We start from the raw sequence: 16,789 nt of genomic DNA on the forward strand, positions 1-16,789 counted from the left end.
GCCTGGAAGGGCGGGGCCCTGTCTCTCTCCAGCTACAAAAGCAGCAACTGCTGAAGGGGCCAGAGACCATCTACCTGTGTGAGTTTCTGCAAGACCTGCTCCCTGCATTTCTGGCTGATTTCCACCTGGCCTGGAAGGGCGGGGCCCTGTCTCTCTCCAGCTACAAAAGCAGCAACTGCTGAAGGGGCCAGAGACCATCTACCTGTGTGAGTTTCTGCAAGACCTGCTCCCTGCATTTCTGGCTGATTTCCACCTGGCCTGGAAGGGTGGGGCCCTGTCTTTCTCCAGCTACAAAAGCAGCAACTGCTGAAGGGGCCAGAGACCATCTACCTGTGTGAGTTTCTGCAAGACCTGCTCCCTCCATTTCTGGCTGATTTCCACCTGGCCTGGAAAGGCGGGGCCCTGTCTCTCTCCAGCTACAAAAGCAGCAACTGCTGAAGGGGCCAGAGACCATCTACCTGTGTGAGTTTCTGCAAGACCTGCTCCCTGCATTTCTGGCTGATTTCCACCTGGCCTGGAAGGGTGGGGCCCTGTCTTTCTCCAGCTACAAAAGCAGCAACTGCTGAAGGGGCCAGAGACCATCTACCTGTGTGAGTTTCTGCAAGACCTGCTCCCTCCATTTCTGGCTGATTTCCACCTGGCCTGGAAAGGCGGGGCCCTGTCTCTCTCCAGCTACAAAAGCAGCAACTGCTGAAGGGGCCAGAGACCGTGTGTGTGTATGTGGGAGTGAACCTGTTGCTCGGGATGTCTATAGACTACTGAGGTTTTGTTTTGTATCATATGTTATATTTTACTCTATGTTATATTTTAGTCTATGTACGCCGCCTAGAAGTACTTGAAGAGTGTGATCATATCTCCCCTCAGTCTTCTCTTCTCAAGGCTAAACATGCCCAGTTTTTTCAGTCTCTCCTTATACAGCTTTGTTTCTAGTCCCCAATCATCCTTAAACAGTAACTGATTTCTTAGTTGACCTTGTTTAAGAGGCAGAGTGATAAGTTTAAGAGAAGTTTGAAAAACAGAGATCTATAGTCTTATCCCCCTCCCCCTTAAGCTTATTTCATTTCCTCAAGTGTGGGCAACTCACTGAGGATCATAACTGTACATTTAAGCTAAAATCCCATAACTTTTGCCATGCAACATACCAAGCTCTAAAAAAAATTCAGGGGAAAGAATTTTCAAGGGTTGAATGAGGACAACATCTCTTTTATGCATGCGTTCACATTGTCATTAACTGCTCTTTCAAAAGGAGAATAGAAAGCCCTGAACAACTTGGGGCATAGGTATTTAAAGGAGTGTCTCCTTCCATACAGTTCTGTCTATTAAGATCTGCAGTTGAGACCCACCTGGTTCTTTTGCATCAAAAGGACATCTGTCATGCAGCAACCAGGGAGAGGCCTTACTCTCCAATGGCACCCTAATTAGGGAATACCCTTCCCCTGGATATATGATTGGTGCCACCTCTGATGGGTTTTCAGTGTCAATTTTAAAGCTAATTATTTGGCTTTTAGGTACCTGACTGGTTTTTGTTTTCTTTTTTTTAACTGTTTTTCTGCTACCAGTTTCGTTGCGATTTTAACTGTTCCTTTTATCTGTATTTATGTTGATTATGTTTTTGCTTTTTAAATTTTATGATTGTATCTGCCTTGATATTGAGTATTGATGAAAGGCAGATTAAAAATATTTTAAATACATAAAAACTATCTGAGCAATTTTCAGTGAGAGGATAGCATGAGTGCACATGATACAGAGAGAGAATAAGAGTTTTTTTCCCCTCTCCCTCTGTGCTAGAAACTGCTAGGATCTTCAAAGAGTGCCATCAATGTGTCCCCTGCCCATGATTAAATGCATATTATAGGTCCTTCAGAAGTACTTTTCTGAGTAACCCCATCTGGATATAGAGGATACCAGCTTGCCTCGCTCCTGACATGCACACACACCTACACAACCATCTGCAGGAGGGTAAGAGCAAAATTGCAACGCATATGCAAAGGTTTCCACAGGATCTGGAACCCTGTGTGATTGGGGTTCCAGATTGCACAGATGCCTTTGGGCGTACAACTGTTTATTCTGGATATGTTAACTTCAGAGGGTACACAGCCGTGTACCTTTTTGTCGAGCGAATGTTTGTATGGAGTGTATAGTCCCCTTCATGCATTAATCATGTAAAGGGAGCATCAAGCAATTACTGGCCCCACTTCTAATGCTGGACACACTGCCTAGCCCCACCTACAAACTGTTAGCATCATCAGCTATAGGCAGGGTCAGGATGCTAGGGGAAGTCTCCCTAATCTGTGCCTATGGGACTAATAAGAAATCTATGCTGTGGGTAACTTTCTCTGAAAAGTCACCATCATCTTTAGTGTTTCCTATCTCTAAAATGGGACAAATGCATTATACAATAACTTCCAAATGGCATACTAATTTAATAACAATCATTCCTTCTGTTAGTGATGTTCACGGGAGAGTGTCAATCCTTATGAAGCCAAATCAGTGCCACCCCCACACAAGAGGGAGTATCAGCAAGCTCAGGGGAAACCCAGAATTTGCAGAAAATCTTTTTTAGGAATAAAGCCCTAAAAGGGCCCCCCATCCCACCCCAAAAAACAACCAATGATGATTGAACATGGTCAATGGAAACAGAATGCTGACTGACAGCTGAGAATGGGACAGAAAACCAAGAGAGAAGGGGTAATGGAATGGGGTATCCTGGAAGAGGGCATAGATAGCTGTCTGAGCTTCTGAACAGAAGCACTCCCTCACTGCAACATTTTGTTGCAGGTCCTACTTGTAAGTTCTATTGAACACATATGCATTGGATCAGCTTTATCTATAGAGGGCATGTGAGCTATTTTGCAAACAAGCTATTGGAAGACAACAGGCTTTTGAGAGAAGATGAGCAGAAAGGTTGAGCTATTCCCACTTTGAACCTTGCTTACCACATGCCCACGTAATACCCATTACCACCTAAAGGGGAAGATCCTTGTAAGATCATTATGGCTGCAATCCAATACATACACTCAGAAGTAAGCTTCACAGGGTTCAATGGAACTTACCTCCAGGTAAGTATTATTGGATTGCAGCATAAGTCCAGAGTCTAAACTTACATGACCGCATCCACTGCTTTCTTTGGTAAATTATTAAGTACTTGGGCAAAGTCTGCAAGAGATGCATGGTTTTGAGAGAGGCTATGAAAAAGATCTATAAAACTGTATATATCAACCTTTTGATCAGAACAGCTCTCTGTACTGTAATTAATCAGCTATTCTCTTCTTGTGTCTGATGGTTGAAAGAAAAAGATTTTTGTTGGAGCATTTGGTGCATCCTGCCCATTTTTTCTACATCAAATTGCAGACTGTAAGTTTCATATTTTTATTTTTATTTTAAAGATTTCTTCAGAAAGTAATATTCATTTCATTTATATTAGGGCTGAGCCAAATTGGTACCCCTTTTATCCCCCATGAAAATATGCTCCTGATTTTGGTGACCTTGGGGGGGGACACAAAACATGGGGTTTTTAGAAGTCATCATCCCTCCTCTGTTCGAATCACTTACCATTTTGTCAAGAAGGGGTGGAATTGCCTGTATCTTTTGCAGTTTACAAACATTTTGCCACTTTAGTGCTTGCAAATGGCCACTTGAAAAATGGCAATCCATGCTCTGATTCTTATCTGCAAGTGTTTTGTCTGCTTAGAAATGTCACTAGTCCAGAAAACATTGCCCTCACTTTAACTCAACTGTGTTTCCATTCAGTAGAATTATTGTGTTCATCTTGTGGGTCCCTGATTGGCTGGGACCACTCCAGGAAATAGATATCAGAAGGGCAAAGTGACACTGAAGCAATAGCAACTTACAGAAACAATAGCCAAGAACAGCTGTGAACAGCACACAGAAGGGGGGGGGATAGTGTCCGGAAACCATTTTGAGTCTCTCAAAAGCACAATATTTGTTTCTAAAATGTTCATGCATGAAAAATCAATAAAGTCCTAATTTACTCTAAAGTTTGGTATCCCTGATAAATGCAATTTTTTAAATAAACGAAACCCCACCTTCATCAGCCTTGTTATTTGAAACGTGTTTTATCTGTTGTCCCTGCCTTTATTGTACATCTAATTCAGTTTAATGTAGAATCTTTACTGGGTAGTATTCAGTAATAGTTCTGTTCAGAGTAGACCAATTTTAAGTTAATAGACATTACTAACATAGGTTCATTAATTTCATTGGGTCTACTCTGAGTAGGACTTAGTTGACTACAACCCATAATATTTTATTACATATTACGACATTATGATTTTAAATCGTTTTAAGCCACCCTGCAAAGTGTGCTGTTTATATATCAGGGTTAAACAAAGTTTCTCTGTTTCAGAGAATGGCCCTGTTAATATTATTAGATTTGGAAAGATATTTGCTGTTTTTACTGTTACTAAGTTATGAAGCAGAAGATGTGAGCAGTTGAATATAAAGTATTGAAATACTATCTGTGTTAAGAGAAAGATATCAGAAACTTCATACAAATGTGATGTTTCATTTTCTTGGTCTAATTTCTATTGCAATTTTCTGAAGAAGTCCGAGAAACTTGACCACTGCTTGCCACTTCAGAATGGATTACTATCACTTTCTGTCTGTTGTCAGCGCAGCAAGGAAACCAAACCCTGTAAGACTTACAAGTAAGTAGTTGCATTTCTCAGAGTCATCACCTGCTTTGCTTAGTAGGAAACAAATCTATAGGAAATGCCGGCACTCTGAAAATTTCTGTTGAAATAGGGTTGAAGTTGCCATTTGGAAGCATACTGCTATTGGATGGAACTGTAGCTCAGGGGGAGAGCATATGCTTTGGATGCAGTGGGTACCAGGGTCAATTCCCCAATATCTCCTGGTATATTTGTTTTTTAAAAAAAATAGGTAGCAGGTGATGTGAAAGACCTATTCCTGAGACACTGGAGAGTTGCAGCCAGAGTAGATAATATAGTCTGGTATGAGGCAGCTTCCAATAACACTGCAGCTTACTACTCAGTAATATTATGAATTTACATGTCACCATATAAACAGTAGAAACTAAGTGAATGAGGCTGCAGTCCTTCGCACACGTACTTGGGCGTAAGCTCCACTGAACTCAATGAGACATTTCTGAGTGATATGTATAGGATTGCACTGTAACCATCTTTTGTTTTCTTTTAACCTTTGGGTGTTTTCTCTGTATAATTATAATCTTGATGGAATCTGATCAATCTGACTCTAGAAGATAAAACAAACTGTTCAAAATGAAATGAGAAGTGAACGGACAAATCTTTAGGGTTATGTTTCTAGTTTCTGCAAAGATCCTCCCTTCTACAGAAACCTCTCTTTCATCATATACTATTACACAAAGGCATCCCTCAATCACCATATTGTGTCTAAGAAGCTGCAACTAGAGACCTGCAATATATGGGCTTCCCTAAGATTAGGGATGGAAAAATCTGTCAATTTCAGTTATTATAATTGTTATTAATTAAATGTATGTCCTGCCCTTCCTCCTGAACAAGCCAGGGCAGCAAACATAATCAAAACAATTTAACAAGAAAAAGAAAAGCATACTAAAACAGTTAAAATATTCTAAAAACACAATTACAATTAAAAATATTCTAAAACACAGTTAAAGACATTCTCTCACCAGTGATCTTTGGCCTGCCAGGAAAAGTCCCCTCAGTTTCTCATTTTTCAATTATTAAATTCGGTTCTCCACTTTCCTGCAGTAATCTGCACTTTTAAAAAATCCTCATGAAAATTCTTCAGCATTTTAGTACAAATTTCTCCTAATAAGCACATTTACGCAAGCAATTTCTCCTAATATAATGCATTTTATTTTCATGAATATATTCATTTTTATGCACACTTTCCCCTAATATATTCATTTTTTGTAAACATTAGTTAGAGAGCTGAATTGCAAAATTTGGATACATCTGAATTTTGAAGGATGGCTGTGTTTCAGTTTTAATATTGTTTTGGAAAGTGAGAATTTGATAGATTTGGCTTTAAATGCAAACTGAATTGAATTTCTTCCCCATCCCTACTTGCGATAGCTGCTTATTCATGGCAAAGGTGGTATACATTAGCCATAGATCACAATTGCCATGTTTATTATTCCCCTATATTTCACAATTTGACTTTGCACTGATGTGTCAAAAGTCGTCTGCGGCACAGTGGGTAAGAACATTTACTTCCACATTTGGCTTCCTCTAAAATTCTAGTCTTGCTCATTTTTCTGTTAATTGTATCTTGTAGCTTCTTAGTCCTTCAGTGGATCTTTTACTTATGTTAACAGATGAACTGGAAAAGAAGATGCCATCCCTTATCATGTTTTCTTCTGGAGGCTTGCCAAACTCTGACTATTTCCCAATAAAAACAGCAAGCTTCTCCCTCAGTGATGGATCTACCATTGCAATTGGGGAACAACTGATGAAGAGAGCGCTCCAATATAGTGCTACAGAAGGGTATTTTATTCATCACAAGTCATTCATAGTGTTTGTTTTTAAAAGTCAGTTTAGCCTCAGGAAAATAAAATCTGGGATTAGAGCATGGGCTGGGTTGTTTTCCTGCCAAGGCCTCTGTATAAGAGCTTTACTGGGTCAGACCAATACCCCTTCCTGTCCCCTAATCTTGTTTCCAGTAGTGACCAACCAGATTCCTCCTGGAAGCCTGCAACCATTGTTTGTCCCCAACTTCTGAGGCTCAAAGGTATGCTGCATCTGCATTTAGAGGTTGCCTTCCACTATCATGGCTACTACCCATTGATAGAATCTAATTTACCATTCTTGGGCAAGGTGATTGAGCGAGTGGTGGCCAACCAGTTACAGACACACTTGGATGAAGCAGATTATCTAGACCCATTCCAATCGGGCTTCAGGACTGGACATGGAACTGAAACAGCCTTGGTCGCCCTGGTAGATGATATGAGAAGGGCGTTGGATAGGGGAGAATATACCTTCCTCGTCCTCCTGGATCTCTCAGCGGCTTTCGATACCGCCGACCACGGTATCCTTTTAGATCACCTGGAGGGATTAGGGATAGGAGGCACTGTTTTACGGTGGCTCCATTCCTATCTTTCAGACAGGCATCAACGGGTGGCATTGGGGGATGAGGTTTCTGACCCTTGGCCTCTCAATTGTGGAGTGCCACAGGGTTCTATCCTCTCCCCCATGCTATTCAACATCTATGTAAAGCCGCTGGGAGCCATCATCAGGAGATTTGGGCTGCAGTGTCACCAATATGTGGATGATACTCAGCTCTATCTCTCGTTTAAGTCCTCACCAGAGTTGGCTGTGCATACCATGTCCAAGTGCCTGGAATCCGTAAGTGGATGGATGGGAAGGAATAGGCTGAAACTAAACCCCGACAAGACCGAGGTGTTGCTCGTAGGAGATAAGAGAAGGTTGGGAGATATACACCTGGTGTTCAATGGGGTAAGATTACCCCTGAAAGACCAGGTCCGCAGCCTCGGAGTCATTCTTGACTCCCAGCTGTCCATGGAGGCTCAAATTTCAGCAGTGAGCCAGGCAGCTTGGTATCAACTCCATCTGATATGGAAGCTGCAACCCTACCTTCCTGCCCATCTTCTTCCACGGGTGATACATGCCCTGGTCTCCTCTCGCTTAGACTACTGTAATGCTCTCTACGTGGGGTTGCCCTTGAAAACGGTCCAGAAATTACAGCTGATACAGAATGTGGCGGCACGTTTGATTAAGAACAGCCGTCGCCGTGATCACATCACTCCGGTGTTAGTAGATCTACACTGGTTACCAGTTGTATACCAGGCCCAATTCAAGGTGCTGGTGCTGACCTTTAAAGCCCTATACGATTTCAGTCCAGTTTATCTGAAGGAGCGCCTCCAGCATCACCAATTATGCCGCCTGACAAGATCAGCCACACAAGACCTTCTCTCGGTCCCGCCAGTTAAAACAGCTAGGTTGGTACGGACCAGAGAGAGGGCATTTTCGATTGTGGCCCCCACCCTCTGGAATTCCCTTCCTTTCGATCTTCGCCATGCCCCCTCCTTGATAGGTTTCCGCCGAGCCTTGAAGACCTGGCTGTTCAGGCAGGCCTATGGGATTTCTGGGGTGGGTTAGTTTTTATGCTGCTGAGTAAATGCAAGAGTGGTGGCTAGTTTAATTATTGAGTATGGTTGTATTGGTTTTACATTGTATTTTATTGCGTTAGTGTACATCGCCTAGAGTGGCCATTAATTTGGCCAGATAGGCGACTCAAAAATAAAATCTTATTTTATTATTATTTTATTATGTATAAATTTGCCAAACACTTTTCAAAAGCCATCCAGGCTACTGACTATAAGGTATCTTGCTGTAGTGAATTCCATGCATTAATTATGTGTTTTGTGAAATAGAGCTTCCTTTTGCCTGAGCTGAGCCTATTGCCAATTGCCAATAAATTTCACTGGGTGATCCTGAATTATCCTGGTGTCATCAAGTCCAGGGATAGGGAACATGTGTCCCTCCAGATGTTGTCGGATTCCAACAGCCATCAGTAGAACAGCAGCATCTGAAAGGATACGGGTTCCCCAGCCATGATCTAGTCCTAGAACATATGATTTTCTGTGTGAGGTATTTTTCTACCCAGTTTCAGGGTTTGCCAAGTAAACGCACAATTTCAGGCCCTGTCCAGCGGCCATATTGCAGTGGCTTCCTATTTTCCCCCCTTTTTACATGTTTCCAGAGGTATGCTGGGGGTGGGGAAACATGGCAGCTCTGGCCATTGCAGCTTTAATGCAGGAGAATATTTGGGAAAGAGAGAAAAGGAACCCCACTGGAACTACCCTTGCAGGCTGCATCTTTTAAAAAAGAAGAGGCCCCAAAATCCCCACACGTATGAAAATAATTGAAATGGATGCCCCAATTCACCACTTTGAAATATATACAATAACTAGTATTAGAAGGACAGGTTTATTATTGAAGTTTATTAAAAGAACATGGCCCTTCCTGAAGGAGACTGGAGACTGGCATGGATAAGCCAGCTGCAATGTTTCCCTGGCACAACTATACACAGTCCTGAGGCACACCTGGTGGGTGATAACTAGTTCCATTGTGGAGAGAGGCAGGTGTGAAGTAGGCTACCTATATGAGCTACCTAAAAATTTTGGTCTAGTGGGTTATTGGGTGTATTGCCTGGCAGGGCAGATAAGAAGGGAGCCTTTTATAGTCCCCAATTCCATCATATCTTTTTAGACTCCCCAGGATCCAAATCCCTGGCTGGTGCAGGCTACACCTAAAGCTTACTTTAGGCTAGGCCCAAAGCCATATGAAGTAGACGCTTTTGCTCTAGGCCCCAGAAAACCTCCCATCTCCAGGGGTCTTTGCCATGAATGACAGAAGAGATAGGTAGGTAGACAGATACACAAAAAACATGAAAGTAATGACAAATTAATATAAAACGTTGAGTGATGCTTTGAATTCAAGAAGAGTTTTACCAGTTGCTGATAATCACAAATGGAGAGAGCATGGTTGCACTCAGGTTCTGTTTGAGGGCTTCCCATAGGCATCTGGCTGGCCACTGTGAGATGCTGGACCTAGATGGGCCATTGGCCTGATCCAGCAAGACTTTTTTTAATTAGCGTAATTACATTATTAATTCACTTAAGCAACTCCAAGGACCATTCCCTCCAGTTCTTTATCCTAAAGACTGATTGTTTTACTTTCATATAATCCTAAGTACTAGTCCATGTAAATAAATGTTTCTCATATCCGTTTCTAAGTATATATTAGATGTCTACATATTCATGTTTGGCTCTTCATCACATGTCATTCTAAACTGAAGTAGTTTATTATGCATGAAGAACTGAGGATACTAAAAAGAGGAATAAAATCTGTTTTCCAGAATTCAGGAATTATTATCTTGGCTACGAGACTTGCAGATAAAACTCCACAACCCACCAACAGCTATATATGCTCCTGAGAAAGGACAAATGAAGATATGTGTCACTTCAGGAAGCCAAGACGGTCTTAGTAAAGTATGAGCAATTCAAAGATCAACATACATATGATAATTTAGGCAACTGGGCGATATGCTTTGACCCACTGAGATCCTCTGTTGCAATTACATTAGAAGGCTATTTTTCTATTAATGATTCTCCCCCATCATTAATACTTGCAAATATTTGACATGATTTCTTCATAAGCATTAGTGGAAAATCAAAGTACCTATTCCATTTGCCCCTGTTATATAGCCTTATATGTTAAGAACTATTTGTATTTTGTACATACTGGCTTAGATCTGGAATAATATCCTTCTAACTAACGGAACAGTTCCTTTAATTCATACAAGGGACTGAGATCCATTGGAGGCTTCTGCTGGTGGAAACAAGGTGATTTTCACCTATTTCCACCTTACCGTTGCAGCCCCATCAGCTCCTACACTGTTCCAGGAGATCCTCCACCTCTCTGGAGGCTGCAGGAAGAAGGGGAAATCAATGAAAATTCTCTCCTTCCATCCGCCTGCTCTTCATCCAGCACAAGTGTCCTGTGAGCAGAGTTCAGGTTATGGAGACTTTTGATCCACCCCATATTAACTGTTGCCCCCAGTGGAGGCAGACCCAAACGAGGTTACTTACAAATATGTAATTCTCATGATTATGTAGTTCTATACTCTAATTCATATATTTAGATTTATGCAAGTCCACTTCTGTTGAGATTTTATATGAGTGGGTTTAGGAGCATAGCCTAAGAAGGTTGTATTCACCATAGATCTGGTCCCTGGTCATCCTTGTTCTCAATCTATTGCATACATTATTAACCATTCTTTCTGCTAGTTTGATTATGCTTTGTTTAATTTATTCAACTGGCATCCAGTAGGAGAAAAGCTTGGAACTATATATGTGTTCAAGGTCAACATCTATGACAGTAAATTTAAACTGAGAGAAGTGCAAATGTGTCATTTTTATTTATGTATAAGGCAAGATTTATCCTGACTGTCTACTTTTGAGAAGCATCAGAGGTCAAAATTAAGATATTGTTAAAACGTGACCAAAACTAGGTTTAAAATGAAAACATGTTAATTAAAGAAGAAAAGATTAAAACAAACAGGGCAGCAGATAAAAATCAACAGTCAAGCAGATAAATTATACTGGAATAAAAATGTTTTAAGAAGACAGACAAAAGACAATGAGCAGGAACCAGGGGAAATTTCCACAGCCTGGATACAACCTCAGAGATGGCTCTGTTTACATGTCCCAGCTGTAGGCATCTCAAATACATACGTGCAAGATGGCCTTCCTGGCTGATATCAAAGGATGAGTGAGAAAATATAGAAAGAGATGATCCTTTAGATCAGGGGTTTGGAAGAGCCAGCCTGCAAGCCACACGTGGCCTGCTGACTTTGAACCCACCCTGCAACTTCCCTCCTTAGTTCCACCCTATCATTGTAACAACTAGGCAGAGAGAGAGAGATTCATTCATGTGAATGTGACCTTTTTTGCTAAGGATGGAGGGGGGAATGGCATGCCTTATATAAAAATTATAAAGCATTAGGTCTTAATATTTAATCACAGTGGAATGCTCACCATTATGAAGCTTTTTGTGTTTTTTTCTTGTAGGTTTATGACATGCTCCTTAATCCAGGTGATAACATCCTTATAGAAGAGCCAAACTTCACTGGGACGTTGGCAGCAGTGAGTTATATTTGGAGCCCCATCATCATGCTGATGTGCCAACTCTAGTTTTTTTTATGAGTAAATAAGTCATTGTAAAGTTCACATTGGGACTTTACAAGTGGTATACCCTGTATGACGAGAACCATTCCAAAACCTAACAGGCATATTATTATATTTTATGTAATTATATACCGTTTAAGTACCTAAGCCTCTAAGTAGTGTATATTATAAAAAACATACAATGGATACAATAAATTAGAATTAATCATAAAAACAGAAAACTTCAAAATGCCTGTAGAAAAGGAAAGGTCTTTGTCAGGTACCTGAAGGTCAACAGAGAAGAAGGTCTGATCTCAGCTGGGAAGGAGTTCCACAGAATCAGGCCCATAGTACTAAATGTATGGCTTCAAGGGATATGAGCTACACATCTGAGCCATGGGGGACCACTAAACGAGCCTCAGTTCTGAATTCCTAACGTTTACAAAGCAGGACCATCAACTGAGTTCCATCCCAGTCACGGCCTTTTCTTGCCTGCTGCTGCTGCTGCCTCCCTTGTATACTCCTGAGTCCTGTCCTTTTTCATTTAGTTAGTTAGTTATTGTCAGTAAGGATGTTGTAAGGCATCAATAGGGGTACTTGCAAAAGCAAGCACCCTTGTTTGATTCCTCATGAAGCGATCAGTCCAAGCAAGTGCCTTGCTTGAAGCATTCCATGATCAGGCATAGAGTCTGCTCAACTAAATCCTTGCACACCCACTGCTCGTCCCAGAGACTTTACCTGGAGCAGGAGAAGGGGAGGTGGCAGAGGTGGCAACAGCAGGACGAATACTTAGAGCAGCCATTTCTCACCCAGGGAAGAAACTGTAATGACATATCCCAGTATCCCTCGTGGGATAATGATGCTACTAGCATCCATGTCTGCCAGGAACAGACTGGAGAGCACAAAAAAGGTCAAACCCATTTTTAGGGTGAATAGGGGGGTCAATGTGCATCCTTAAGTGTCACTAAGATGTATGCTGCCACCAGCATGTGACATTTCAGAATCAGTTTTAAGAGGCACACTTTATGAATATATGTATGATTTTCAGCTTAGCTGCTAAACAATGTATTGGTTTTAATGGCTTCTATTGATTGGATATTAAATTATGCGTAACACCGTGCTTCTTTTCATAAACAGCTTCAGCCCTTGGGATGTAACCTTATCAAAACCCCTAGTGATGCACATGGTATTATTCCAGAAGCCTTGAAGGAAATTCTTTCCAGGTGGAAATCTGGCAGTGCACATAAGCTCAATAACAGGATTCCTAAGTTCCTGTACACTGTTCCTAATGGTGCCAATCCTTCTGGGAGCTCCTTGACAGTGGAACGCAAAAAAGAGATTTACCAGGTAATCCTTGACACGCAGGAATCATCATAACTTGCAGCAGAAGCAAAGACAGCATTTCCACTAAGTGACCCTAGACAGGGGCCTAGAGCAGCAGTTTAGTATATAGACAGGACTATAAATGCAGCAGCAGATGGAACTACAAGAACTGCGAAGCCAGTTTCCCCCACCCCACTCTTCCAAAGCAGCAAGGGAAGAATGGGAAGTCAGGTAGTGCAAAGAGCCAGAAAAAGAGGGATCACAGAGAGTGAGACAGCGTGGACCAGATGTGAAGCCAGGGTGTATTCATTTGTTTTTAGATGAGTATTTCTAAACCTCCAACCCATCCAAAAAATGATATTAAAAATTATTTTAACATTGTTTAAAAACATGCAATAAAAGCATTAAAACGTCATAAAATTATAAAATACAGAACAAATGACCAACAATTGTCTGAAAAAGCTTGGTGAAACAAATGTTTTCAGCAGGTGACAAATATCAAAATCGTAGATGCCTGTCTGATTAACACTATTCAAAAGTACTGGTGCTACTACACTGAAACTAGCTTCTATTTGCATAGCAACTAAATGAATATGTGATCACTGTGCAACTGTCAGGGGGCTTCTCCAGATGATCTCAGTGATCTGGCTGGACAAGGCCATCCTTCAAGTATTGGCATTGGTCTGGGTCTTACTGAGGCAGTAAGCCTGGCCCAGGGCTATACCACTTAAGACTGCAGGTGAGGGCTAACATGATCAGATGATCCAACACACACACGTAAAGTAAAATTCTTGCGCATAGAATGTTAGTGTCTTGGGGATAGTTACTCCAGCCTATTTTTTTCCCCTGAATGAAGAGGTGTTCCATCATGTGAACCCCCCATCTGCAGTGGTACAACCAAGACACAGGTTTGTCACCTCAGCGTGAACACAAGGCTTGTGTCTAGGTCCTTTTTGGGTGAGGCAAGACTTCATTGGCTGCTGCAGGAGGGCTGTAAACTGGAGTGAAGAAACCAGCCAAAGAGGGAGCAAGCAACCAGGTAGGAAGCCAGACTAACTTGAGACGAGAGCTAGCAGGAGCAAGAATTAAAGAGTTTTGCATATGGAATAACCTGTTGCTCAAGCAAGAGCTAGAAAAGGATATAGAAATATTTCTAGTTCAGATGTAAGGAACCAATGCCAGAGAACTCACTAGTAAAGTGGTTTTTAGCCAGCTTGGCCAGTGATGAAGAGAGAGAGGGAAAGCCAGGCATCTCCCTCCCTCTCCAGTCCTTCCATCTTCATTGTTATTATTTTATCATGAAAGCTGTGAACAGATGCATACTAGGCCTTAGGCACCTCTGAAGTGTGTGTGTATGGGGTGGGAGGAAGAGAGACTTCTGTGAAAGTCAAAACAACAACAAGGAGAATAGTCACCACCTCCAAAGTTACAAGACCAGAAAATACCGGCAAAATTCAGGTTTAAAGTTGATTGGGAGATTTTGCACAACAAATCCTCTTTCCCAGAAGATTGGACTTTTTGCGATAAGGAAAGTGATGGGGAAATACAGCGGGAAGTGTGTGGGATAACACTTGCTTTGACACATCATCATCCAACTTCCCTGCCAACAAATCAGGATGAATGCTCAACAAATAGGTCATCTAGAAGCACCCTCAGTAGCCTGGTTCACATATCACAGTAAGCCAAACTATAGTTTACTCTGAAGAAAGGATGTTCAGGTACAGCAACACAATCACTCTTTCCCCACTCCTACTATGCTACAGGGAGCTAAGTCATGGTTTGGCTTACCTTTACATCTAACACAGACTCATGGTTTGTCATACTTCAAACAAACCAAAAACTGATCAATGTTTTGCCCTGCTCTGTGGTGTGGCAAGGCCCAACCAGAGTATATGACAAGGCAGGATGGTACACAACTCAGACTCAGCTCTGAAGTTGCTCCAGCAATGAACAAGCTGAAGCTGAGCTCTTTTATAGCAGTGACATCAGGGCAGCCTAATTGTGAGCACCACCTAACAATAGATGATGCTCTACTTAAAGGAGCCCAGCCTTCTTTAGTAATTGCGTGCAGAGCAAGGGAGGAACAGATCTTCTCTAGTGGAGTCAGGAAACAGCAGTACCAGGCACTGGCCCCAAAGGTTCATCAAGTAAAAGTGCCTTTGGAGCTGGCTGTGTGCACCCTGTCCCTTCAGGTTCAGAGTCCTCGCCTCCATCTCCTGGTGACAAGGAATCTGACTCCTGATCCCTGATGGATTTGTTATTGGCTTTCTGATCATACACTGTTGGGAGAAAACAAACCACCAACCCAGGTTTGGACATAACATTAAGCCAAGCCGTGGCTTAGCTCCCAATAGCATAGAAGCAGTAGGAAGGAGGGAGGGACGGAGAAGTGAAGTGGGTGTGATTTTCTCCCTGTGCACTAGCATGCTTGTTCGTTCAGGTAATCAATAGTTTGGTTTACCTCGACATGCAAATGAGATATAAAGTATAAATGAAATTGATCTGTTTATAGATACAGCACAAGATGGGGAACACAGACATTTTACATAAACTCAGAACACAAACATTCTGCAAGTCTTTCAGGGTTTTATAAGACCACTGTTGCCTCAGCATGTCAACAAACCATACTTGTGTGTCCAAAGATCATTTCACAAAATACTTTTTTGTTGTTGTTGGTTGGTTGGTTTTCTAGCTTGCCCAAGAATACAACTTTCTTATAATTGAAGATGATCCATACTATTTTCTCCAGTTTCAAAAGGTAAAACCAAACTAACTGTCCTAACCAAACTTAAGGGTGCGTACATACCATACTCTGAAAGCACATTCAAAGTGCATTCCTCCCTGCAAAGAATCCTTGGAACTGTAGTTTGTTAAGGGTGCTGGGGGTTGTAGTTCTGTGAGGGGTAAACTGCAATTCCAAGAATTCTTCAGTGAGGTGGAAAATGTGCTTTAAAGGTATGGTGTGTATGCAGCCTGTATGTACTAACTGTTGTACTGGTGTATGTTTTCTTCTTGATGAAAAAGAAATGCACTTTCAGCATTTAGATTTTAAGTCTTCTCAGACACTCAGGCCCAAGAACATAGGAACAGAGGGAGCTGTGTTAGAAGTGAGTCAGACTGCTAACTCTGTACTAACTCAGTACTGACTACTCCAAATGCCAGCAGCTCTCCAGGGTTGCAGGCAGGAGTCTCTTCCAGCCTTACCAGGATTGACCCTGGGGTCTTCTGTATGCAAAGCAGGTGCTCTATCCTAGGCCACCGTTCTTCCCCAAAGAGCAGGTAAGTACAGTCTTGTGGCACATGTCACATTGTTCTGCCTGGCCCAGCCTGGCCCTTTAAAAAATACCCAGTTTCTCTTGTCCTCCATCATGTCTAAATAGAAAGGTCATATCTTGCTGTCTAGCAGGGAAACTAGACACCTTCATCAGAAATTAACACGTTGACAGCCCCAATCTCTTTGCCGGTGACATCTTCATTGCATTATCCTCTAGCTCCCCAAAAGGTGTTAAGCCCACTTTCCTGGCTATGTACAGCTCCTACGAATGGCCGTACCCAGCCACCTGTAATTCAGAGCCCACCTGGGTCAAGAACCCTTAAAAATGGAATGTTGTCTACATTCCTTTGTCCATCCTCATCTATCTGACCATCCATGAAGCTACATTAATTGTGAGGAGACCATACCCCTATGTGTAAGTAGAAGCAAAGCCAAAGATAGGCTTGACATTTTCTTTCATTTCTTAAAGGCCCTTTCTGCCTTTTCTCCATTGCTCTCTTAAACCTTATTCTTCATAAACC

The 16,789-nt window shown here is 41.9% G+C and overlaps 1 protein-coding gene across 3 annotated transcripts in view; it reads left to right on the plus strand.

The window, feature by feature from the left end:
- The first annotated feature begins 430 nt into the window (after nt 1–430).
- The window catches only part of LOC133364061 (kynurenine/alpha-aminoadipate aminotransferase, mitochondrial-like), a 37,658-nt gene continuing 21,299 nt past the window's right edge, over nt 431–16,789 (plus strand). Inside the window, exons 1-9 of one of the 3 annotated variants that reach the window (XM_061584062.1) lie at nt 431–590; nt 1,789–1,959; nt 3,291–3,354; nt 4,561–4,664; nt 6,299–6,467; nt 9,862–9,994; nt 11,576–11,650; nt 12,809–13,018; nt 15,687–15,752. In XM_061584062.1, coding sequence (XP_061440046.1) covers nt 1,926–1,959; nt 3,291–3,354; nt 4,561–4,664; nt 6,299–6,467; nt 9,862–9,994; nt 11,576–11,650; nt 12,809–13,018; nt 15,687–15,752 — 855 coding nt within the window. In that variant the 5' untranslated portion in view covers nt 431–590; nt 1,789–1,925. Of the gene's footprint in view, nt 591–1,788; nt 1,960–3,000; nt 3,060–3,290; nt 3,355–4,560; nt 4,665–6,298; nt 6,468–9,861; nt 9,995–11,575; nt 11,651–12,808; nt 13,019–15,686; nt 15,753–16,789 lie in introns of those variants that run through there. The other 2 variants (XM_061584064.1, XM_061584063.1) reach the window with 2 other exon arrangements.

The sequence above is a fragment of the Rhineura floridana genome, chromosome 9 (genome assembly GCF_030035675.1).
Source record: "Rhineura floridana isolate rRhiFlo1 chromosome 9, rRhiFlo1.hap2, whole genome shotgun sequence".
NCBI lineage: Eukaryota > Metazoa > Chordata > Lepidosauria > Squamata > Rhineuridae > Rhineura > Rhineura floridana.